This window comes from Podarcis erhardii (assembly GCF_964252035.2).
Source record: "Podarcis erhardii genome assembly, chromosome: 3".
Classification (NCBI taxonomy): Eukaryota; Metazoa; Chordata; class Lepidosauria; order Squamata; family Lacertidae; genus Podarcis; species Podarcis erhardii.
Genome location: NC_138507.1, coordinates 64,486,331 through 64,513,394, shown reverse-complemented (window position 1 = coordinate 64,513,394; position 27,064 = coordinate 64,486,331). Strand labels below are relative to the sequence as shown.

The 27,064-nt window shown below is 41.6% G+C and overlaps 1 protein-coding gene across 4 annotated transcripts in view; it reads right to left on the bottom strand.

Annotated features, from left to right (window-relative positions):
- LOC309338219 (utrophin-like) overlaps positions 1-27,064 on the bottom strand; it is a 130,592-nt gene that overhangs the window by 21,565 nt on the left and 81,963 nt on the right. For all 4 annotated transcript variants that reach the window (XM_081855234.1, XM_081855231.1, XM_081855233.1 and 1 more), the window contains exons 23-35: positions 25,656-25,868; positions 21,593-21,706; positions 19,873-20,019; positions 18,008-18,178; positions 16,587-16,766; positions 15,459-15,593; positions 13,233-13,382; positions 10,262-10,423; positions 9,834-9,962; positions 8,311-8,484; positions 7,601-7,756; positions 6,240-6,410; positions 1,998-2,177 (exon numbers count right to left, since the gene is read on the bottom strand). In XM_081855234.1, the coding sequence (XP_081711360.1) occupies positions 1,998-2,177; positions 6,240-6,410; positions 7,601-7,756; positions 8,311-8,484; positions 9,834-9,962; positions 10,262-10,423; positions 13,233-13,382; positions 15,459-15,593; positions 16,587-16,766; positions 18,008-18,178; positions 19,873-20,019; positions 21,593-21,706; positions 25,656-25,868 (2,082 nt within the window). The remainder of the gene's footprint in view (positions 1-1,997; positions 2,178-6,239; positions 6,411-7,600; positions 7,757-8,310; positions 8,485-9,833; positions 9,963-10,261; positions 10,424-13,232; positions 13,383-15,458; positions 15,594-16,586; positions 16,767-18,007; positions 18,179-19,872; positions 20,020-21,592; positions 21,707-25,655; positions 25,869-27,064) is intronic.

The following is a 27,064-nucleotide window of genomic DNA, read 5'->3' as shown; positions in this document are numbered from 1 at the left end:
TTTCAAACTGCTAGGTGGGCATGAGCTGGGACCGAAAGACGGGAGCTCACCCCGCTGCGGGGATTCGAATCGCCGACCATGCGATCGGCAAGCCCTAGGCGCTGAGGTTTTACCCACAGCGCCACCCGCGTCCCAGTATCCCCACATCATAACAGGGTTTAATAACCAATGAGTAAACCAGTATGCTCAAACACATAACAAATCCTTAACATATTCAAACAACGCTGCTCATTATAGATTGCTTTCTGTCAATTTTACATGAATGATTATTTCACTGATAAAGGAATACATGGTTGGTTGTGAAATTGGATTTCCAAAAGTTCTTGATTTTTAAAGAATTGGTTTATTCTGATAGTAACACTTTATAGCAAAGGTTTTCAGATTGCAAAAGTATAGAGAAAGAAGCAAAGGTAGCAACTTTTAAAGCACTGGTGAAATTCTGTAGTGCGTTCATCTTATGCTTTGATTCAACATAAATTCTGAGGTTACCAGCGCATGAACAATAGTGGCTAAACTATCCATGTCCTGGAAAGGGTGCAGTTGCCGTACAGCTTAAGCTGATAACAGGCATCCCCACAGAGATCACCTGAGCTTCCAGTGATGGATCGAGGAGCACCCCCAAACTATAAACTTGTTCCTTCAAAGGAGTGCAACCCCAACCAGAACCAGTAAATCCCCCAGCTCCTGTACCTGGGAGCCACTCACCACAGTCCCCCATCTTACTAGGATTCAGTCTCAGTTTGTTGCCCTTCATTCAGCCCATCACTGCATCCAGTTTAAAACAGGCACAGCCTTTCCTGATTCAGGTGAAACAGAAATAGAGCTGGGCGTCATCAGCAACCTGATGGCACCGTGCCCCAAATCTCCTAATTACCACTCACAGCAGCTTCTTATAGATATTGAACAGCACTGGGAACACATGGTGAGAAGGCTATCATAATATACCTTATTGCATTGCCCTGCAGCAATGAATAGCACAATTGGCAGGAGGCTGGCACATAATTCCCCCAATGCTATTCTATAAACCTGGCCCCATAGTTCCATCAGTCCCCCACTCATGGAGGATACTGCAGTATCAAAAGCCACTGAGAGATCAAGCATGAGCAACAAGATCACATTTCCCCTATTCCCTGTAATGTATCAGGGAGACCAAGGGTGATTTTGGAAAGATACCCGGGAAAGATTTTTACTTTTTTAAACCTTCAATGTTTGTTTGAATGCATATCCTCACAGATACCCATTCCCCCTTCAGAACTTCCCACATGGAAGGGAAACATCTGAATGAAGATTCTAAGCACTGAAATTCTCCCATGATCTGAACTTCTGCCTTGTCGTCCTCTCATTCCAGGAATGGGAACTGGTGCATACAGTGAAGTTTGGGGTGGGGATCATATGCAAAACCCCTCCCACCTCATTAATCCTACACATATTCAGGAAAATATCTGAAGAGGGCTTCGGAGATAATATAAATGACCAGTCTTGATTGTGAATGACTTCAAAACAGGGAGCTGACAGATAAATAGATAACTCACAACAGAAATCAGAGAGGACACAAGAATGAATTAAACTGCCATGGGTGTGTTAGATTCTCTTAATATTTTCTTTGGGATTATGGCTACAACATATTCATGTCAAAAAGTAAAGGCTATTAAAACTGGCTGTTTAGATAGCAAGAATCTTACAAAATTCAGGTAGGCACATTTTAAACTGAGCGAAATGATATTCTAAAATTCATAACACATATTAAAGTTATATTGGCCCCTCACCTTTCTTATTAAGTAACTTCAATCCTACATCTACTGGGCATGCTGATATCTTCTCTCTTCACAGGAATTTCTATGCTTTGTGACAGTACACACGGTGAGAAGGCTATCATAATGTACCTTATTCAGCTGAAGCTAATTACACTTTGGAATGTCAGACAGATAACTCAGCTAATAAAAAAATATTTTTAAAGGCAGCAAATATTGTAAAGTAAAAATTGCATATAAGCTTACCAAAAGCGTATTGCACCAATCTTCCGTCCAAGTTCGGACTCTACTCCATCCAGCATTAAGAACACAGAGCTTTTCCTCCAAAGTCGTCTCACTGCCTTCCACTAAGGTCTGGAGTACAGCGCTACTCTCTGTTACACTGTTAAGATCAACCTTCTTCCTTTCCAGTTCTCTCAGCACATTCTAAAAGGCAACAGAAACTATTAACAGAACCAAATTCTTCATGATTGCAAAGTCAAAGATGGCATCAGATGCATTCATAGCATATGACCATGTTTCTAATTTGACCACCTTGCCTTTTCATATCATGTAAGGCACTTACCAGCCAACTGCATATATGCCCAAATGAACATGGGGTATTCTAATATTGACAACGATATTTGCACTCATTGTAGAATTTTCATAGAAGTTCTAGCAGCATGAAAATTCTCCTTCAATAAAAGGCAAATGAAGCATTGTGAAGTTATTGGGACCATTTGACAGTTCTGCATTTCTGTGATCATACAGACTAATGGACAGGGCTGACCCAGCCATGAGGCAAGGTGAGGTGACCATCTCAGGTAGCAGGATCCACAGGGGTAACAGATCCCAATGTACATATTTATTCCCCCACTCTGCCCTTGTTCCTAATATCAATCTTCATAATAATAATAACAACAATAATTTATTATTTATACCCTGCCCATCTGGCTGGGTTTCCCCAGCCACTCTGGGTGGCTTCCAACAGAACACTAAAATACAATAACCTGTTAAACATTAAAAGCTTCCATAAACAGGTCTGCCTTCAGATGTCTTCTAAAAGTTTGGTAGTTGTTTTTTTCTTTGACATCTGGTGGGAGGGCGTTCCACAGGGCGGGTGCCACTACCGAGAAGGCCCTCTGCCTGGTTCCCTGTAACTTGGCTTCTTGTAGCGAGGGAACCGCCAGAAGGCCCTCGGCAATGGACCTCAGTGTCCGGGCAGAACGATGGAGGTGGAGACGCTCCTTCAAGTATACTGGACTGAGGCCGTTTAGGGCTTTAAAGGTCAGCACCAACACTTTGAATTGTGCTCGGAAACGTACTGGGAGCCAGTGTAGGTCTTTCAAGACCGGTGTTATATAGTCTAGTGGGAAGAGGGATGTCATTTTGTGGTTTGTCTCAGGTGCCAAAATGTCTTGGGCAGCCCCTGCTACCTGAAATTATCTACTGTTGGGAAATGAAGTTGTAATTTTTAAGACAACTTATATCTTCCTCTTGCCTTTATCAAATTTGATTTTATTAGATTCTGCCATTTATTTTATTATGCAATTACTCCATGTTCCAGTTCCATTTGTTATTTCATAAAGTTTCTTGTTCTGCATGTGGGGAACTATATATCTATCTGTTATGGAGCAATTCAAACTACTTTTTGTCTGCATGTGTGCATGTACTTTTCATGAAGTGGAGGGAACCTTATGTAATTCTTCCCACTATAATATACATTTTTGTATAATGGTATGTGTGTAAGCACTTGTTAATTAATAAAGTAGTGCCTTTTCTCTAAATTGCTGTGGAGCACAGAGCATATTGCAACATTTCAAATACATTACACTGAAACATTTAAATACTACTAATCATATTGAAGTATGTTGTATACAGATAGTAAAAAGGTCCTCAGATCACAATTATTTATAACCATTTTAACATAAGAAGGATTTGTGCAGTTTCCTTCCACGACAAGAAATTATACTGTTCCATTTTTAACATCAATCCTCAGAACACAATACTCCTCCTTGTAGGCTAATGACTTTTTGCACTCAATTAGGCAAATAATTGACTAACCATGACATTCTCTAAAATAGCAATCAATAATTAAAACAAGCAATTAAATTCAAAAAGCCAAGAACTGTATTACGTTATGGAAAATGAAACACACTGGTGAGCCTTGGATCTAATACGCCTTTTTTTGGCTGGCACAATTCAGCTTTTTGAGAAAACAATTTTTTAAGAAATGTCTATAATAAGGCAATCAAATTTAAAAGCTAGTTTAAGGTTTTAAATTATCCATGCCAGCTTGGGAAAAAGCAGTAAAGGAAGCATCAACACAATATATGCTTAAATATATGCTCAGAACTAAGTACTGGGGAGAAATTTGGAACAAAGTATGATATTTGTGTAGTTAGCTACTTGGTTGATTTTTTAAATAGATAAAAAATATATCTTTATATAGCTATTTTAACCACTTTAATCCATCACTGAGGAGATTTATAATGTAACAGATAGCAAATATTAAGTGTTGCTGCTGTGGAATTATAGAGATTAGCTCCTCCACCGCAGTTTTGTATAGTGGTTACAGATCTAATAGCTAATTCTTCAACATTTTTAATTATTTTCTTTGAGCAACAGCCAACAAAAAGGCTTATATTACTAACTCTAACTTATTCTAGAAGAACAGACAGAGGTGAAGATAGGGGTTGGCAAAAACAGCACCCAATGAGAACACAGGCCCAGGTGGAGTGCAAAAAATCACTTTTCAGACTATGAAGTGTATGGTGTATATGTGTGTGGTGCCACACCTCCGCTGTTGCAGCAAAATCAAATGCAGAAGCTTCCCATCCTTCTCGCACCGTGGCAAAAAATTTGGGGGGGCGGGGTGTCAATTGCCAGGGGCAGAAGAGACCCTTGGTACACCTCTGAGAACAGGATAAACACTACCCATTCACAATAATCATGTACCATATGCAATGTTTTTTTTTTTTTGTTTGTTTTTTTGGAATCTAATGCTGGAAGAAAATGCCTAAGATTTTCCTATTTATAATCAGCAATGCATAGTTGACCACAATTTGCATAGCAGAAAATTCTACTTGAAAAGCATGCGTCAATTTTTCTTCATCAGCTTAATGTAAACCAGGAAAAAGTTGCACTATAGACTACCGTATTTTTCGTCCTACAGGGCACACCGGCCCATAGGACGCACCTCGTTTTTTGGGGGGGAAATGAATAAAAAAAAATTATTTCCCCCCCCCAGCCGCGGCTGCCGCCCCAAGCCTTGTGCACACCTGCCTGAAGCACAGGGCACCCTCCAGAGGGCTCCGTGTGTTTCAGGCTGCAGGCTGCCGCCCCAAGGCTCGCGCGCCCGGAGGGACCTCCTGCCGGGTGCGCAAGGCTTGCGGACACTCGCCTGAAGCACAGGGAGCCCTCCGGAGGGCCTCATATGCTTCAGGCGGCAGGCTACCGCCCCAAGCCTTGTGCACCTGGCAGGACCTCCCGCCGGGCACACGAGGCTTGCGGACACTCGTCCGAAGCATGGGGAGCCCTCCGGAGGGCTCCCCGTGCTTCGGGCTGCAGGCTGCCGCCCCAAGCCTCACGCGCCCAGCGGGACCTCCTGCCGGGCGCGCAAGGCTTGCGGACACTGCCTGAAGCATGGGGAGCCCTCTGGAGGGCTCCGGAGGACCTCCCGCCGGGCACGCATCGCTTGCAGACACTCGCCGGGGCTGCGGGCTGCTGCCCGCAAGCCTTGTGAGCCCGCAGGAACTCCCACCGGGCTTGCAAGGCTTGCGGATGTCTTCCTGAAGCCTGGAGAGGGAGAGGGGTCGGTGCGCACCGATGCCTCTCGCTCTCCAGGCTTCAGCAAAAGCCTGCATTTGCCCCATAGGACGCACACACATTTCCCCTTCATTTTTGGAGGGGAAAAAGTGTGTCCTATGGGGTGAAAAATACGGTAAGTATTGAACCAGAGAAAAGCAGCACAACAATTCCTTCTAGTGCAACAAGACTTTCCACCTTTCCTTCCCCTAGCCCGCACCTCTCTGGTGCCCTCCCCAAATTTGCTCTGGGTGGTCCAGAGACCACCATCCCCCACAAGAACAGCAGGGGCAACAGATAGTTCAATCAGGCAAGCTGAACATGTGGGGGGGATGAGGACAGATTGTTCCATCAGGGAAACAGAAAAGGACAAAAACCATTAAATAAATTATTTGAAAGCACTATGAGCCTTGCAGCTGGGTTGCTATTGAAACTACAGCAAAAATTAAGGGAACAGTAGCTTCACAAGTGAACTAGAGGGACAGAATTAAGTTGGTGATTCTACATAGTCTGGAAATTTCTAGAGCTTATATAATTTGTTTAATTTATATACAAGGCTTCAAGATAGGCTACTCATTAGAAAGTGCATTTTTGTTAACAGTTGCTCCAAAGATGAAATAGAAACAATTGTCTCTGTTTTATTTTTGTTTTTAAATCACAAAGGAATACAAAGGAGTAAGGACAAGATACAGTTTTTCTTACTTTAGCCCATGCGATTTCAGTGTCCAGATCAGTGAGCAAACTCTCTGAGGTGGACTTGTGCACTAACTCAGCCTCCGTAGCCTCTAGCCATTTCGACAAGGAAAGAGAGACTTCCTTGAGCTTACATGACAGCTGCAATGCCTGCTCCAAATCTTGCTTTCCTTCAGTGACCTGCATAAGAAACCCAGCATGTAAAAACAGAGATAAGGAGTTCTGCTTCTTCAATAAGAAATACGTAGCAGTGAAAGTAATTGGCAACTTCCAGGTGGTATTTTTATTAAAGGTCATACTAAGAAAAAAGAAAAAAGGGATCCAGAGGGGATCCTGGAAATTACAGGCTGCTTAGCACAGGAAAACTAGTGGAAAGTATAGGTAAGGTAAAAGTAAAGGACCCCTGAACGGTTAAGTCAACTCAAAGGCGACTATGAGGTTGCGGTGCTCATCTCGCTTTCAGGCCAAGGGAGCTGGCGTTTGTCCACAGACAGCTTTCCGGTCATGTGGCCAGCATGACTAAACCGCTTCTGGCACAAAGGGACACCGTGACAGAAACCAGAGTGCATGGAAATGCCATTTACCTTCCTGCCGCAATGGCACCTATTTATCTACTTGCACTGGCATGCTTTCAAACTCTTAGGTAGACAGGAGCTGGGACAGAGCAATGGGAGCTCACCCCATCGTGCGGATTCGAACCGCCAACCTTCCGATCGGCAAACCCAAGAGGCTCAGTGGTTTAGACCACAGTGCCACCCGTGTCCCTAGTTTAATGTCCCTGCTTAGCTTAATGTCTGGCACAGGAAAACTGGTGGAAAGTATATTTAAACATAAACTAACCAATCCTATAGAACAGCAAGCTTGGCTGAAGCAGAGCTGAAGTAGGCTTCTGCAACAGCAAATTTTGTCTCACTAATCTATTAAGAGTTCTTTGAGAGTGTCAACAAAGCATATAGAAAGAGGTGATCCAGCTTGCTAGACAGAGCATCCAAGGTGGCTTACAATTTAGATTATACATCACAATGAGGTACTAAAGAACAGACAGTTCAGAGAGAGAGCAGAACGAAAACATTTGAAGATGCAGTGTGCAAAGTTAAAACAATCCAAAAGCCTTAAAAAATAAAATGCACTGACCATTTATAAAAAACAAAAAGAAGGAAGCCAGTCATGGTTTCCCAAGGAAGAGCTTTTTACAATCTTAAAACCATTACAGAAAAGACCCTATATGTGTCCCAAGCAACAGTAGCTCTGAAGGCAAAAAATCAAAGAGCAAGGCCTCTAATGGTCATAAGGGTGGTCAGATTCATGTGGCAGAAGACTGTCCTCAAATAGCCTGGCCCCAAAGCACAAAAGCAGCACACAACTCTTACCTGTGCACCCAGATCATTGTACAGAAATTTCAATGCTGTCAGTTGTTCATCCATGCTCTTAGGGTTATCTGTTTGTTGTTTCTGTACAATTTGCCTTCCTGTTTTGATTACAGTTTCCACTTCAAGCTTTACTTCACTGAGAGTCTTGTAGAGTTTCTAGAAGCAGAATGAATTACACATTTGTTACCGTTTCATGTCTCAAGGCTTGTCTGTTTCTGTTTCCAAATAATGGTTAAACTTGTTCATGTCATATTACTTCTTGAAAGCAGGTCAAAAATAACAATGCATCAATTCAAATATCCTGGCCATAACAAATGTTTCATTCAAAGTTTTAAGAAATAGCTGTTTGGGGTTTTTTGCTTTAATGCTAAATATGACAAAGATAAAATTATGTTATTTTCTCTGCATCAAATTTGTCTCTAAGTACCATTAAAGTGAAAAGTTAAGTAAGCTTCCCTTAGAACTATTTTGATAATATGAAAGTGTTGCGTTCTTTTGATAATTCTATCTAGGTATAAGAACCAAATCTCTTAAAAAGAATTGTTCCTTTCCACCAAATCTGTGGATATGCTTCTATAGAAGGATATCTTTGGTAGGAGTCTTCATTTCAGTTGAGACACAGAAGCAAAGTATCTTAAATCTTCATGACCTCATGGAAATAATATGGAGGGAGAGGAAAGTAGGAAAGTGAAGCCAAAATTCTACATTACCATGCACTTATCGAAGTGAGACTGAATTACATCTGGGTCAATATCCTTCACATCCAAGACATGGAGCTCAGCCTTTACACTATCCAGAACCCGTTTACAATCCAGCATACGTTGCTCAAAGTTCGCTGGTTTTTGGAAAAGCTGATACTTTGTGGATACCTCCCGCAGTTTCCTCTGTTTATAAAAGAAAGCAACAATATCAAACTGTGACCAGAAAGAAAACACCCCCAAGAGGTTTCAACAACCCTCCTCCTCCATCTCAGCCTTAGACCATGCAGCACGTCTCCCAGATACCTATCCTAGTCTTGTACAGTCTTGAGCCTAGCACAGGATGCTTGTCCTTATCTTCAAAGGACTCCAGATTCTCAGGCCCTTATCACATCTCTCAGCTCTTAAACCTCAATACATCTCTACCTGTGACTGTCACTCCTCCAACAAAACCCTCAGCTATCCAAGGTCTCCTGCTCCCCCAAATGATTTCATCCTTTCTCCCACTATGATGAGAAATACCTCTTACTTATGTCTAATATGACCCACAGGAAGCTGCCTTATACTGAATTAGTTGTTTACAAAGACTTACTGTCAGTTCCCTAGTTCCCATGCTAGGAGTCTAGCCTGGCAAGCCATGAGAAGTGGCCCATCAGTTTCCCACCAGCCCGGGCTTATCACCAAGTCTCAAAGGTATTGTGCTCAGTGTTCAGGATAAAAACCCTTTGCCTATTCTTTAGAAATTGTTCCAAGCTAATTTGGTTTTATGTAGACTTATTGTGTAATTTACAATGTAATATGCTGTATGCAGGCTAGTCCTGTCCCAGGGTCAGGCTTTAGTAATATGGCACTCTGAGCAAGGACAAAATTTGGCACACACTCCCAACTTTGAGTAGGTACCCATATAAATATAGGTATGATGATGATGATGATGATGATGCAGTCTCTTAGCTCTGTGCCCTGTGGAGAAGAACTGTCCACACCACTCTAAATCCAGCACTGCCAGTGCTTTACACTCAGAAGCTATATGTATTGTACACTGATTCCTGTTGTACATGAATAAAGTGTGTAGCCTTCACCCATAAGTGCGCTTACCATCCCCGAATCACAAAGAAAGCTGCCTTTTGTCAGAAGACATCCTGCATACGAATTCTGAAATAATTCAGATCATGCTTTATTTCTACAACTAGCAGTGTCAACCTCCCGTTTTATTTTTGGAGCTGTTCCAATGACAACGAATGTATTGAAATTGAAAGTCAGATCAACAGATAATTTAAACAAACTTCTAAGACACCCTTCATCCACTGGATCTCAGGGTGATTTTCTAATGATTAATATTGAAAAGCAGCATCCACACAAATCAAAGACGCACAATAAATTTATAAAGCAACAAAATTATTTATCTGTTAAACTTCTGGAAATCAAATTCAAGGAGCAGGACTCATGTTTATTATCCACAGGTGCCCTCTTCATTTTTTACTTATGCGGTCAGTTACACTCAGTCCTGGTCACTGGCAAATGCTTGTGATATTTACCTGCAAGGCATCCAATTGAGACCCACTACGAGGAGATCTGCATTCTGGGGAGGCTGGCACCAACGACCGCACGTTTTTTCTTAGCTCTTCCAAGGTGGATTCATGAGCAGCAATTTCAGTTTGGATTTTCTGCCAAGTCGTTATTGGAAAGGCAAAAAACAGTACATGGCAGATATCAGCCTTACTAGCAATAAATCACACCCCAGAAGTCTATTATGAGTGCTACAGTGTCAACATCAGTCATGCTGGCTTTGATGATAGGCTCTTTCTTTCAAAGTCATTAGCCCTATTACAGCAGGAACTCTAATGTGTCCGCCTACACACACATACACAGCTAAATTATACGGCACAGATTCCTTTCAAGAAGCAATCTATCATCATCCTACACCCAAAAATCCTGCGTGGCAACAAAAGTCTACTGAAAATACCTGTGCCTCCTGTGGCATTTGGAAGGCATCTATTCTGTCGGTCAAGTACGAGGTTAGCTGCCTATCCAGATCCTTCAAGCTCTCTTGTAGGACTTGCAACATGTGCTCGGTTTCCCGCATTGTCTGAAGCTGCTGTTCCAAGCAAATCTGTCTGCTCACTGCCTGAATTTTGAAGCAAAAGAGTAAGTTGCACAGAATGATTACTTTTGAATTTGCACACAGAAAAATATGAATATGAAATAAAATGAGAACTGCAATTTTGCTTTCTCGCTGACAAGGGCTGCAATTTAAGCACTGAATTTTTCAAGATTATGAACCACTCCTAACAGAAGAGCACTTAATTCAGAGATTCTTAACATGGGGAGCCCAAACAAAGATGTACATGATTATGTTCCCCCATCAGCATCATTCAACTCAACATACACAAGAATGGCATGGTTGGAGGCACAGCTTAAACTCTCAATCATTTCCTACTATAACATGTTTATAAAGGCTGCCAACATGGATGGCTTTTCCCCAGAGAAAACCCACTCCATACAGCTGAACCGGAACAAATGGCAAATGGGTTTTCCGTGGATTGACGTTTGCTCCAAGTCAGCAGTAAAGAGCGGATTTTCCAAAGGAAAGTGGTAGGACAAACAGAAAACCGCTTGGACCTGTGCCTAGTGTCCAAGCAAAGTGTGGACAAGCCCAAATCCATTAAGAAAAAGGTGATCAATGGATACTCGTGATGATGGATGTGTGTACCACCTCCGGTACAGCGGTACCTTGGTTTACGAACTTAATCCATTCCAGAAGTCAGTTCTTAAACCGAAACTGTTCTTAAACCAAGGCGCGCTTTCCCTAATGAGGCCTCCCGCCGCCAGTGCCCTTCCACCATTTGGCTTCCATTATTAGACCGAGGTAAAGTTCACAAACCGAAACACTACTACCGGTTTTGCAGAGTTCATAAAGTGAACAGGACTGTTCTTAAACTGATGTACCACTGTATAATTGGTATGCCTTTGAATGCCAGTTGCCACAAAACACAAGAGAAGAGACTACTATTACACTAATGTCCTGCTTGTGGGCTATCCATAGGCATCTGGTTGGCCTGAGAAAACAGGATGCTAGACTAGAGGAGTGCTTGATTTGACCCAGCAGGGTTTTTCTTATGTTCTTTTCATTGTTGTTCTTAGAACATTACTGCTGAAATTGATTTTATTCAGCGCTCTCTCTCTCTCTCTCTCTCTCCTCTTAGGCAAGATCCCTTGGGTCTTAAACATTCCTAATGCTTTCACAATCACACACTTCAAAGGTCAGGGAGCAGGTCACACTCAAAAACAGAGGTTAAGTGGTTCTTTTAAAACCACTTGGCCGTATCAGTCATCAGAACAGATGTGAGTGAATGGAGTAAGGCAATATGCAATGGAAATGTGATCAGAACTGAAAGCTGCTGCAAAGGGAGTCCCTTGCTCAAAAGAATAGCTGTGGCTCCACCAAGATAGTATAAATTCACTGTATGGCAGTATAACTAATAGTTGAGACAAGTGTTCCTATAAGTAGAACTCCATTTGCTGTGCACACCCACTAGAAGAGGGGCAAGGTCATTTTTGCAGAAAACTGTATCCTCTGAAAAGCTGCAGGGGAGGTTGGATGGGAACTGCAGGTAGAAGAGGGAAGTGGCAAAATCACCCCCTCTTCCTCCAGCAAGACTCTTCAGCGAGACAAAACAAATTCCTTCCAGTAGCACCTTAAAGACCAACTAAGTCAGTTCTTGGTATGAGCTTTCGTGTGCATGCACACTTCTTCTTCAGCGAGACTCAGTGTATTCCATGAACAGAGGGAGTCCCTCCCTCAAAAAGTAGAAGGGACCTTTTGGATCCAGCCCTGTGTTACACATTGCTGGTAGGATCCTGCTAATCTCTAAAATGAATCTGAGTCACCAATCCAGATCTTAATCTGTTTTGTGATTTTCAGAATTAATCTAGTTAGCCGTTAATACACTTCAACTAATATTCTGCTAATATTGCCAACAAAGGTTTGTATAGTTAAAGCCATGGTCTTCCCAGTAGTGATGTATGGAAGTGAGAGCTGGACCATAAAGAAGGCTGATCGCCGAAGAATAGATGCTTTTGAATGATGGTGCTGGAGGAGACTCTTGAGAGTTCCATGGACTGCAAGAAGATCAAACTTATCCATTCTTAAGGAAATCAGCCCTGAGTGCTCACTGTAAGGACAGATCCCAAAGCTGAGGCTCCAATACTTTGGTCACCTCATGAGAAGAGAAGACTCCCTGGAAAAGACCCTGATGTTGGGAAAGATTGAGGGCACAAGGAGAAGGGGGCGACAGAGGACAAGATGGTTGGACAGTGTTCTCGAAGCTACCAGCATGAGTTTGGCAGTGGAAGACAGGAGTGCCTGGTGTGCTCTGGTCCATGGGGTCACGAAGAGTCAGACACGACTAAATGACTAAACAACAACAACAAATATTCCGCTTACAGAAATGTTTTCTTCCCTTTTGCACAAAAGCTTATAGGAACATTCTCACAGTCTTTTTATTCCTTGCTTTGCATCTTACTTATGATGGCAAAAACATTAGTTTACATATTGCCTCTTACTGATTTTATAGAAGCATGGAAGGAGTCCATTTATAAATCAACAATATCATCTTTTGTTCTGCCCTGCACAGTGGATTGTAACCCACCAACCTAAATGCATCCAACCAGTCTGAATGTTGGCTAATCAGGGGCTTAGCAAGGCTTCAATTTTTGCTGTGTGTCTGACAGCTGCCAAACACCTGGAAGGCTACAATGGATGATTTGTGCATTATTTGGCTTGGTGGGTAGCAAGTTGTACAGGTCTGATCTTGATACTGGGTGCCAAAGATTGCTGTCAGCTTGCGATGGCTATTTAAAGCTTTGTTACATACTAAGCATAGAGGCACTAGTGAAAACAAATTATCCATCTTAATAAAAATACAAATTCTTACCACATGACTTAATTCTTCATAGCGGGCATTGAAAGCTTCCAATTTTTCACTGATGATTTCATCAAGGATCCCTCCATCAATCAACGTTTGGCCAAGTTCCCGAATTTGAGTCCGGTTATCAGTTGGATGGCGTAGGACAGATTCCAATGACTAAAAAGAATTGTGTTGTTAGTTTAAAACAACAACAACAATGCATCACAACAATGCAACAAAAACTAGTATAGGTAACTCAAATCTTAAATTTATTTTACTTGCACGATCACAGCTTTGGGTGGGGAATAAACAAACGGAGAGCAGAGGAAACCCGCCCTCAATTTATTTCCCAGCCCCCCACCTGTGCACAGCTGCAGTCGCAGACTTGCTTGACTTTGGGAAGGTAGTGCACTACCTTGTGCCTCCTCGCCAAAATCCAGCACCTCGCTTACTGGCTTTGGGAAGGTGGTGGAAGGGCTCTGAGAGCCTGACAAAGCCCTTGCGCCTCCTTCCCAAAGCCAGGCAAGCATTACATGCTTATGTGTGGACCCCCAGAACCAAATCCTCACATAAAATGTGAGTTACCTGTATCTGAAAGCATGTGGAAACAATTATTTTAACCTGCCTGCCGAACACCAAACACATCTCATGGAAGTGCACTGAGTAGCTCCAGGACAACAACCAACAAGGTTCTGCTTCTGCCAATCTGACCTGCAGCAATGATGGGACCTGAAGCAGATCCTCCTCAGCTGATCTCAAGCTATGGGGAGTTTTGCCCTGAAATATCCAGGACCCAATACATTTAAGACAAAGTGAGAACTCATAATTTTGCCCAGAAACACACCTGTAACCCGTTATGTTGTCTGAGCACCAGTGTTTGAACATCATGCTGATGTATACCTGACAGCACTTGTTAACCTGTACCCTGCTAGGCCTGTAGAACCAGCAACTTTAGCAAACACACAGAAGAGCAGCCATGATGGATGAAAATGTAGACGCCTGTCATTTCTGTGCAAGCAGCACTGAATGTTTTGCTAGATTTTACTAACTGCTGTGTGAGACTGGCATCCTGGATGTTGCTAAGGTTAAAAGGAAATGTCACGCTGTCAACATAATGTTACCTGCATGAAGAATACAATATCCATGGAGTCAAAACAAAGGTGAAAGCCAGTGCTGAAGTGTGTCAAAGGTGACTTAAGTGAAGAACTGCTGAAGAAGCAGGGGTCCCAGATGCACAATTCCACTTCCCAGATAAATTATAGTCTTTGTCCTTCATGGGTCCACTCATGTGGTTAAATTAATTGAAAAGAGGAAAACTCCCATCCTCTTGGCCCAGTTTCCAATCAACATAAAAAGTGTACGGAGAATCATTTTTGCTCCTTTTCACTGCTAGCTGCTACCCACTATCTAACTCTGCTTCACATGCTTTCACACAGCTGAAGCTCAAAAGATCCTGCCGTATCAGCCCGGATTTGTAACAATGAACTTTAGTCCAACCTGCTAGTATGCTTGGGAACTTAGAAAATCTTAATTTAAATATTAATTATTTGATTATTTTGTCAGTGCAGTCACCAAGACTTGCATATGCAATTTATATCACATTACTTTAAGTTGCTTTATTTTCACAAACTTCATAATTATTTAAGTTACTTGGTTATCTTAAAATTGTATAACAACATTAAGCTTTGTACACAAATAAGCGAACTGATTTGTTTCACTTGCAATCTTGAGCTTTTATCACTGGTCATGCTTTACGCTTTGTCTCACTGGGTTGCTGCTGAGCAAGCCCTGATTGAGGGGGTGCAATGAGCACTGGCGTATTGGACTGGCATACACTAGTGTTGATTGGATCCCCAAATTCGGCCAGTTGTAGTTTCCACACCATCTTTATGGACCGCCACTCATAAAGCACTTTACAACTGTCTAATCTAGGTGTCACTGTGGCATGGATTATAGAGTTCAGGTCACTGTCCTCCAACTAGAAAAAGGTACACCAGTTAATTAAGGCAATTACTGAGATTTAAAGCACTTTTGGAAGAATTAACCCCAAATGACATCTGTATCAATAAATAAAACCAAATATACAATAGCTTAACTATTATAAAGTTTCGGCGGAACTGTTTATTCATTACCAATTCAATTATATGCTGTAATGTAGCAGAAAAATATTGTTCTAATAAATAAATTAAAAGTCCACGTGCATTTTCTGCCTTTTCCTTGATCATACATGAATTGATGGAATGCCTACCATACCTCAAGGGCTTCATTGACAGCATCCACTTTATCTGGCAAGTTTTCAGTGCTTTTCATCCTTTCCTCCAAAGTATTCAGCCAGGCTGTTTCTAGATCCAGATAGTGGAGCAGCTCAATCCAGCAAGACCAGACTTCCTGAAGGTGATGGGATTTCATTAAAAAAACACACAACTAAATTACATTTCAGAGACAAATCCCTATTCAATCTAGAGAGGCACATATTTCTCAAGTTTCAACTGGCACTGTAAACAGAGTTAGTTGTCAACCGGCAAGACCTTCATTAACCTCTGCATACACTCCACAAATTCTTTAGCAACAAGGCCTAGCAAACCACTCTGAAATATAGCATGTCCTATCCGGGCCCAAGTTTCACCACCTATCCCATCTTTTGCTACACCTCAAACGCATACAGTTCCATTGGAAAGTGGGAGAGCTATGAGATAAACCAAGGGATCTTGCTCTGTACCAATACCCACATCATTACAGTATAATCTCTCTAAATAAAATTTTGACATGCTCTGTCAGCTTAGCAAATGAAGATACAAAGGAATAGTCTGCCCATGTACAGTACATAGTTGCTTTGTTTCTCCTTTGGAGATAGCCATGATTAAACCAACAAATCTCTAAGAATAGTTTTCCAATGTCATCCAAACCAGGAAACCATGAATGTTCATTTTTGAATACAGTATGATCTTAAACTATTCACTTGTTAAGGTGAGATATGATTTTCCAAAGCAAGCCAGTGTCTCTCTATGGGACAACTACAGCAGGCTTCCACAAACTTGGCCCAACAGATGTTTTTGGCCTACAACTCCCATGATCCCTAGCTAGCAGGACCAGTGGTCAGGGATGATGGGAATTGTACTCTGGAGCGCTGAGGTTGAGGAAGCCTGAACTTAAGCATGTGTAGAGAAGTATTATCTGAAATGCTTTGCAGATGTACACATGGTCACATCTGACCTCAAGTATCATTTAATATAGAAATTATGGTCACATTAAAATAAAAGTTTTCATGTTTTCTAGTTTTCTAGTTCTTCGGCTTTTCAGTGATGTACTAGCATTTCCTATTGCCCAATACATCACAGACATATGAAACATTTTTGCTGAGGTTAGATTATTCGGCAATACCTCCAAAGTGTGGCATTTCCCCCGGATTCTGTTGCAGAGTAGCTGGTAATTCTCCAATACATGGTTAAGCTCAGTTGTTAAGTCCTGACCACCAGATGGCAGTTTAGCAGCTAACATCTTAATGTTGTCTTTCAGAATTTTCACCCGCACTTCTTTCTGTAGCACATCCTCTTTTGCTCTCTGCCCAAAGAAAGTGATTGCTGATCAAATGGTTACTGACAAAGACAATTACAAAGTCTTAGTCTTTAGTATACAAGTGGAGGTTTCTACTCATTCAATTTTTTTCAATATTTCATTATAGAAGCTGGCAGGAACAGAACCATTGTGCTCCATGAAGTTTCACTTGACTGTTGTATTATTTATCACATCATGCTGTCATGTTCATCATGCTGTCAAATGACATGATTTCTAACACAACAAAGACTCTTGTAGCACCTGAAATAATTTATTATTGCATGAGATTTCATAATGTGCAAAGACGTTTCTTTGAACATGATCTATCTTTCATAGCCAGACTATTGCCGTTTCAATTCATTAATATTTTTACCAAAACAGTGTTACAGAAATTGCAAAAAACAACACTATAGAAATATCCTTTACATTCATAACATTTTTAAGCAATTCAATAAAACATTTCCCAGGTGAGTAGCCACATAAAATATGTTTGTTAGGGTGGTCCTCCCATCTCATGTCTTATTTCCAATTCTGTCACAGAGCTGAAATGCCAACATGATACTGAAATTAAAAATATCTGACAAAAAACTAAATCATGACACAAGTTTGGATGAAAGGGTAGTGGTAGAAAAAGGAAAATGCACCTACTTACAGTGAATCCTATGCCCCTTCTCAGTTTGAGTGTGCAAAGTTCCCCCATCAAATCTGCCAACTCTGTATTCATTCTGCACTCTGAAAACATATAGTTTCAACCCCTTCTGTCCCTAATCCCGCTACATAGCAAGATCTACAACTTCTGCTTCTGCCAGCCCCTAAAACCCCAGCAATAGTCCCAGACCATTAGGCCAAGATAAGCAAATAGTGCCAGACCAAGGAAGATCCACTTCTCACAATTACATAGGATCTCCTCCACCACCACTGATTAGTTCCAGTATTTCATAATTCATATCCCGTTCTCCCTTCCAAAAAAGGTTTGGACACAGAGGTTCACAGTTCATTTTTTTCATTTTGTTTCATTTTCACAAAGCCTTATAAAAGATCATTTCCTGAAACCTAAGCTACTTTCCAACATCACACCACACCCATTTCTATTATTCACTCAGCGTTTTCTAAAGCTAACATTAAAAAAAAGTAAATTCAAAAACTCACAAAAGCAATTCAAAAAAGGAATTTCTTGTTTAATAATGGATAATATGCACATAAACTTAGAGACCCACATAACCTTTTGCACAATCACGTTTCCTCACCTTCATTTCATCCACAGCATTTTCCAGCTCATCTGGACTCTTGTATTCAAAATCTCTCTCCAAATATTCTTCTTCGGCCTGAGTCATCCATTCTTGCATCTCTGTCAAATCCTTTTTGAGGTTTACAGCTTTTTCTTGACTTTCGGATAATTGATTTTTCTGACTAATGATCTAGCAGTTCAACCAAAAACACACAGAGAGGTAAAAGCTATCTGCATCATTTGAAGAGAGTCTCAGCACTGATTCAATGTAAAGTATAAATATCAGAGGATTGAAAGTTTCAGCAGCTCACTTCTAAAGTAATTATTGCATTATAAAATATCTGGCAAATACTGTTACTATGGTTACAAAAAAAGATCTTTCATCACAGCTTACTAGAACTGACAGATGTAATAGAATACTATTCCGCTTATTTTTAGCTATAGAATGTTTGCTATAGTTTTAAGTTCTATAATAATGAATCCATGGTTGAACATCCCTAGGATATGGATCATTCAAACAGGATGTTTATTGGAGTGAATCAACACCACCATTTACTGTTACATGTGCTTAGGTTTCTGTTACTTCAGGCACACATTATATACATATTAAATGGACAGGAGGTTTTAATGCAAATCTTATCCAGAATGAATATGTGCCCACTGGTACTGCCTAGACTGAAGGATGCCAAGCACTAGTTGAAATGTCTGGCCTTTTAAGGGATGGCTTCCTAAAATATAATAAAAATAGGAGTAAGAAATACCTATCTGGGTAAATTAAACTTCAGATTCCACAAACACAATTTAAAGTGTTGTCTAATGGGGCAAGAAATAAAATGAGCATTCAACCAGCACAAGCAGCAGACCTGACCTGTCATATTTTTGCTAGTCACAGACTCTTCTTTTTCTTTTGGTCTGGCAGAAAACATGGGCAGGCAAGACCTAAAAGGTCTCAGTGGTTGGAAAAGGCAACACTGATTTATTAGATACCAAAAAACAGGCAGTCTAGCTGAAACATTATGCTGTACAAAGTTACAAACAAGATAATTTACTTTGGTGTTTATTGATCCCATGGCCCTCAAGCATTTGTCCAGCAGCAAAACCAAGAAGAGAAAGGATATAAAATAGTTCTGTTAGAAAGATGAACCCCACCCCTACCCCCTCCTCTAAGGAAGTTTACTGTGAAAGAAGTCTTGGGTCTGTGGCCGCACTGTGGCCATGAATACCCCACCCAGAGAGGCCCTGCCAAGCCATTGCATTACTATTTGTCAAAAGAAGACTTGCCTATTGTGCCTTCGGAAATGGTCAGTGGCGTTTGGCATTCTGTTAAATAATATAATGTTTACAGTGCTGAATACATACATGATAAGCAACCATTACAATAATCCTGGAAGATAAATCACTATTCTTATCCCACGTGGTGGTGTTGAGGCCAAGGGACAGAATGACTCGCTAGGTCTACCTAAAGTTCATATCTAAGATGAGATTTGAACAGGGTGTCATTCCAGATCATAGCTTGCACTCTAACCTTCTTTTGCTAAACCAGTAGTAGACAGCAGTCTCATGGTTTCACTGCCAAACAGTTAACAGAGTTTCAATGTTTTAGGGTGGACTGTTGCCTGTTAATATTTATTAACTTATCTAAGTACACTTACACCCTGCATCTCTTCCATAATGGAGCTCAAGGCAGTGCTTGTGAGATTCTCAGATGATCTCTCATCCAGGCACTGATCAGACCCAGACATTGTGTTTTAATATACATGTTAAATATATTATTTATATGGCTACCAAGTCTGTTATTTCAATGTATACAAGAAAGCTAATACTATGAATACAGAGTGACGAACAAGACAATGCAAATAAAGAGTAATGCTGTCAGTGACTAACCTGCTTGCTCAGTCTCTCCCATTGTGACTGGACATCTGTCAGCTTAGATTTCACCCAGGCATTAACTGGCTGGCCTCTTAAAGCAGAGTCTATTTCTTTCATCTCCTTTAAGGCCAACTCAGTCTTCTCCATTTCAGTAACAAACAGCTGATCACAAGAGAGAAAACACTTTAACAACCACTTTTCAGGATGCAGGCAGAAATGTTGTCCATTTCCGAAGGCATTGTGCAAATATTTCTGATTCTGTTTTTTATAACTCCTAAATTACTCCACATGCAAAATAATTGTAAAATAAATATCCAGTTGCATACTTTCATCTGAGTCTGAAAATGGATCCAATCCAGAGAGCTTCTTCAGGTGTGTGAGGGTTTGTATTCAACTACAGGGAATTCTTTTCTCTGAATAGCTTTGAGCAGCTGCTGCCCACACACAAATATTACATTACAAATGGCTTGTGAAAATCTCAACTTGCAAAGAAAATGTGTGTCATATATTATGATGGGCTGTTGATGTCATGGAGTTTCCTGAGCAGTTATCTGGATTTTGGCCATTGTCTCTTTCTATTCAGGAATGGTCTCACAGTCAAGACTCAAAAGGGTATCAAGGGTAATCTGGCTCTGTCCCCACTACCTATAGTGATAAATTCAGTCAACTACAAACGTTACAGCTACTAGGCTGGTTACCGTATTTTTCGTCCCATAGCACGCACCGGCCCATAGGACGCACCTAGTTTTTTGGTCGGGGAATCCAAACCAGGTCGGGGAACAGTGGGATGGCGGTGCTGCACCTCCCCACTGTCCCCCCAACTTGTGGGGCTGCCTGATGTCTTCCCGAGGCGCCGGGTGCTCTGCTTTCAGCGTGCCCTGCACTCCGGGAAGCAGGCTGCTATCCGCAGCCTAGGGAGCCCTGCGGGAACTCCCGTGGGCTCCCCAGGCTTGCTGATAGCTTCCTGAAGCCCAGAGAGTGAGAGGGGTTGGTGCGCACCGACCTCTCTCGCTCTCCAAGCTTCAGCGAAAGCCTGCATTCACCCCATAGGACGCACACAGATTTCCCCTTCATTTTTGGAGGGGGGAAAGTGCGTCCTATAGGGCGAAAAATACGGTAATATGCAAAGAACTGTGCAACAGTCCCTGTGCCTAAAAGAGGCTTCTTTGATCTTATGCTTCTTGAATAGCAGCCCCATATGCCAGATGGCAACCCACTTTTGGAAGCAAGTAAACTCTAAACAAGCTTGGAATATGTGGGCCTGGTCTTCTATTCAAAAGGAGGATATGATCAAATATCATGACAGGCACACCCAAGCACACAGGTAAGGCAGACTTTCGGAAGCCAGTTATAATATATAATCATATACTATGGAGGGTACTGACCTCACACTTCGATTTAACCATACTGAAATACCTCTATATTTTAGGGGAAGTGTGCCCGTACTTTTGTGTTTTTGAATGCATGGCGCAATTCAAATAATCTCAGCACAATTGCACTTTTCTCCCAATCCCCCTATGACCAATGTTGTTTTTCTTTTGTTTTTATTCCAACAGCATCTCCACATGGGCAAAGCTCCAGCTAATTATAGGCTACTCTGAAGATCTTGCAGGATTACACACTACCTATCTCTCTGTTAGAAATCTTCATTTTAAAAAAAGAAGTGAGACGGTTGAAGCAGCCAAAGAATAACAGAGGTAAATAAGCAACTCTGTTCTACATTAGCAGGGCTTACCATGCATTGATCAAGCTGTCTCTGAAGGCCTTCAGGATCCCTTTGGATCGCTTGCTCTTTCATTAAGAAGTCTTTTACACCATCCAGCCACTTCTGAACCAGTTTTGAATCCGTCTGAACAGAACATAAAAAAGTTAAGAAATGTAATTAACTGTTTTGATCTATTTGTCTTCCAGATTGGAAAACCCCAAATACAATAGTAATTCCCACTTGCTTATTTCCCCCCCCATTGTCAGGCTCATGTAAAGATTTGCTAACAAAAAACCCAATTATAGACTAACTAATAATCCAAATTTCTAGCAACTGGCACTCAGAAGCATACTGACTCCGTTAAGTGGGGGTAAAACATAGCAGCTCACTCAAATCTTCTGTACCAGCATAGAACATGGGTTTGAAGGGTTTGAGGCATTTTGAAAACAGAGCAATAAGCAACTGGCTTGTGAAATAAAAGCATAATTTCATACTGTCTGCAAAATCTGAGTTGTAAACATAGCTCCTTCTGGCATGAACACAGACTTCGCTTGCAGAAGCACAAAATTGGTAGATTGCCTCCTCCCCCTTCTGTCAGCAGGATCCTTCAGTGAATCAAAAACCTTCCATTGACAGAAGGAGCCCTTTTGTTCACAGGAGGTGAAATTAGGATCCAACCCAATAATTACATTTCACCACAACTGCCAACAGCAGCAATAATGCACTATTAATAGAATGGTGCTTAGAGAACTACAACAAAAAAGAGAACTCACTGCCCCAAGAGCCTAACACTTCATACAAAAGATGAGCTTTGAAATTTCAGTGATATGAAAGAGGCATGGTGTCATGGTATTCTAATAAGGAGTTCCAGAGAAGGGAGACATGATTTAGCGCAGGGTGGTTGAACACACAGCCCAAGAGCTGCATGTGTCCCTTGGGGCCCCTTTTTGGTGGTCCTTGGCAACATTTCATGCCTCCTCTGCAGCCCTTGCACTGCCTTTCCAATGTTGTCACTGGGCTTTGAGAAAGAGGTGTGAGGACAGGGTCCTAGAGTCCTCCTGCCTCCTTCCCAAAACCTAGTTAGCATTTTCCGAGCTTTGGGAAGGAGGTGGGAGAACTCCAGGACTCTGACAGAACGTTGTGCCTCCTTCCCAAAGCCAGGTACCTCACCTATCCAGCTTTGGGAGAACAGCAACAGGTCTGGGGGCTGTCCAATTTTGACCTTGCCTTCCCCCTCCTACAAGACAGGGCACTGTGGAGCCCACAGGTTCAATGTCAAATTACTCTTGCAGCCCACTTGGTATGGAAATACAAGTGGGCACAAAAGGAAGCAGAGAGATTGGTACCAAAGAAATTAGAGACGGCAGGGACTCTGACCAGAATATAGACATTTGGATAGGTGATGCCACTGTGAATGGATATATAAGAAAAGGAGGGATAGGTTCAATAGTTCTGAGACCAAACATGAGTTTAATGAAGAACTCAAGGAGAAATGCATATGCACAAATGGGGATACAGGACTGGATAAAGGTGGAAGCTCTAAGGTAGAGAGCTGGGCAGCATCATATAGAAAATACTGAAATCCATGTGATTTGAGGTGACCACAGAAACCAAGAATGCAGGGTAACAGAAGACCAGGGGACTCCAAACATCCCTGAGGGTCGACAAGGGAGAAAGTTAAGAGAGAGCAAATCCCTGAAAGAGTAGGAAAAGAATCAGTTGAGAGCAAGTATAGGTTTAGGTTATGAAGGGAATAAAGTAGAAAAGAGGATAGTCAATTATATCAAAAAGCAACAAAGAAGTCAAGAAGGATGTGAACAGGCTAGAGAGCCTTGAATTCAGCAGAGTTGGGTTGGGAATTAAATTCTGTTCTATTTTAGATCAACTATACGATCAGCCTCAGTGGTTTTAGAAATATCTCTACCAGAACTCAGTTATGCTCATTTTTGTTCTTTGCTGATTGTGCATATATATTGCCATCTTAAAGGATACTTGTTCTAGGTATTCATCAAAGTACCTATTGTGCTCTGCATCTTGATACAGAGGGATAATTTATGTCCAGATTCTTGGCATTTTTTTGTTCTACCTCCAGCTTCTGGCATTTTTTCAGCTGACTTGATTTGCTTGTGAAGAAAAGTTTCCAAAACAGGGAGCACACACAGTAGTTCTAAGGATATTCACTACAGGCCAACAGAGATACACTCTAGCCTGTAGAACTGAGCAGTAAATATTCTTCAGCCAAAATACTATTTATATATTGCCTAACATTGACAAGACATTTTATGTACCTAAAGCAAACATCTTATAGCCAAGGATTTCTCATGATCCCTTTGATCATTTTCCCTCCTGACTTCAAGATGCCACATCTCCACTGTCATTATCCCTCCTCTCCACTATAGTGAACCCAACCTTCTCCTTTAGCTCCAACAGAGTCTCTATGTCCCCCTGTCCCCCAGCCTCCAAAAATGATTTCTTGCCCCATCTGCACCTATAAATACCATCAGATATCTATGGAGCAATTTCCCTTTAGTCTCCCAAAACAATGGTGGTGCTGATGCTGGGTTTCCCTGCCCACAGTGAGTCACTCTGACAGGTGGGTGGGCTCCAGTCACTGTTCAAATCATTTGATGTCATTATGATGTTAGATGACGGACAACTTGAATTCAAATAGTACTACAAAGGAAAATTTAAGCCCACCAAGTAAGCCTTGAAGTCAGCACCACTCAGCTGATTGGTGCTGACATCAAACTCTCTTTTTGGTAGTGGTCATTTGCACCAGTGATTCTTGATGAGGTTTCAGTGGACCTGAATTCTGTGTCTATCAGCCCTACTTTGGGCAGGGATCATCTGTGTGAGGAAGCTCTATTGAGAACTCCCTAGTGCAGCAAATTCCAGCAGGCTTGAAGTAGCATCTGTTAGAACATCAAGCTCTGCTTTCAGCAGGGGTTGGCTGTGCAAGAGAGTTTTCAATGGATAGCTCTGTTCCAATGTCATCCCAGTGGGCTCGGCTGGCTGGCAGTCAACCTCCATTGACAAGTAACAATCAAGAGTATGCTGGCAGGCACATCTCTGTCTGCCCCACACTTGATGACATGAGGAGTGGGAGAGGTGGGCATGATTTTGAGGAAGTGGCCTTGGCCTTGCAGACCAAATTGGGATCTGTGCCAGGCCTAATCAGGCCTGTGTGCCAGAGGTTCTCCATGTCCATCATAAAACATGCCACTTCCTTTTCCTGTCCTGACATTCCTCAATTTTTGCTTCTGGCCCCATGCAACTTATCTTCCATCTCCCTCACCAAAACCACTATTTTCTCATTACAAAACCTAAAGGTACTGATTTCATTCCTTCCCCCCGACTTTTCAACTTTGTTTAATACTTCATTAGATCCTTCTTTTGATATTCATCTATTTGTATACTATTCATATCCACTGACATCACCAGCATCCACCCAGCTGACCAGGCACAAAGCTTTGGCTTTATCTGATTCCCCCCTGCCCATTGCTTTGCACATTCAGTCTGTTGCCAAGCATTGCTCTAATGAGTGAACAATGTGAAAATGCAGCCCTTCCTTTCTGGTCCATTTGTTCTTTCATTACAACAATGTGAAAATATAGCCCTTGCTCTCTGGCTCATGCTCAAATCTAGCCCACTATTCACCTCTCTTGTTAATCTGACCATGTGGCACATCCGTCCTTCAGAAGACAGATTATGCTCATAAATATTCCAAACAAAACAAACCAGAATAAGGTAACAAGTCAAGGTCCATTTTTGGCAATTACCGGTAACTTATAGTTAGAAACAAAAATTCTACAATTTAGCATTAACATTAACTTTAGCATGAGTCAAGGCAAGTATTTCTTTTCCTGTTCTAAAGCCGCTAACATCTTGTGGTTTAGTTCAGAATACTGTGGGCTCAGACAACATTTTCCATAATCAAAAGGCATAAACCCTGTGATCCCAACCCCCTTCAAAGGGGAACTTCCAAAAGAGTTTGTATTCCTTTTCTCCTAGATTTAATTTGAGGTCCTAATTTAGTGGTATTCTGTCCTGTTAGCAGGATGACTGACCCACACAATCGTGGTCATATATTTACCTCAAATATTCTCAATTTGGAAATAATTTCTTCCAGTAGGTGAACGTCTTTAGAAACCTTCATATTTAACTTGTCCCTGTATCCCTGCAAACACTTGAATTCTTGCTTGTAGAGCTTTGATTTTTCAGAAGAAATATGCTTCTCTAAGACTTGTGTGTCTGCAGCAAGTTTATCAACCACACTTTTCTGATTTTCCAGAGTTTCACAGATCGTCTGCAGGGAAAGGATTAAACAGAAATACATTTCACTTTTGCACATGGCAGCAATTCCATGTTCTGTGTAAAATATATTATATTTAACTGTACATATTTCAACACTACAAAGAAAATATAGCAATGGATGTGGCCTTTGTGTCAGCCAACAATATTTTCTCATGCCAAAATGGGTTTTGGGTCAATATAATTTCCACAGCCAAAAGGATTTTTTTTCATGTGAATTCATTCAAAAGTCCTGATCTTTCTGTTGATACTTTAGGACAACAGTACATAAAATGAGGCTCCTAGGACCTCCACCTTGCATGTCCAGCTGCTTCTACTACAACTCACGGGATAGTTGTTCTAGAGAAAAGTGAGGCAAAAGGTTTTCTGAAAGAAATCTATTTATGGGTGGTGAATCCGTTAACTGCTGACCTGATCAAGTGATTTTCTATGCCCCACACCCAACCAAAAAACATGGCAGCAGTGAGGAAGAAATCCATAAACAGCTCTGAAATTGCACAAATATCTACTGGAGAAAGGAAGTACAGAAAAAAGAAGCAAGCAAGCCGCAGTTCCCCACTCCTGCCTCTTACCAGCTGGCACAGCATATCAATTGGCATGGCAAAGAAGAAATTGGCTCTCCTCCTGCAAGAAGGCATGATTTGCAGCCTTAATTCCCTACCATTGCATCCAACTGGCCAGCAATACATATCGAAGGGTGGGGTGAGCAAAAAGGATCAAACCTCCTTCTTTAGGCAGATACGCATGATTTGTAACCCAGGGAATGGGTCACAATCCATCAAGTTTGAAAACTTTGGTGTCAGGAAGATATTTCAGCTGGCTACCCATGTGGGTCTCCCTGAGTAGCTAATATGGGCGGAGTGGGGCATTAGAACCATTTCTTCCACATTGGTCTTTGTAAATGCATGGATGCGATGCTATTTTAGGAAAGTTGTGTCCAGTTTTGTGGAACCTATTGTTGTCTAGTTCTTTCTTTCCCTCCCATATGCCCTGCAAGGACATGGGAGGTCTGATTGACTGCTAGGCAAAACAGCTTAGCTAACACTCGCTATTTTGCCTGAAACTATAGCAAAAGGAAGCACGCATATTTTGAATGCATCACTCACATTAGGCCTGTGTTTTTCATACATCCACAACTATTTATACAACACAACACATGTTGCTTGTCACACCTATCTTACTGAGTAGCAG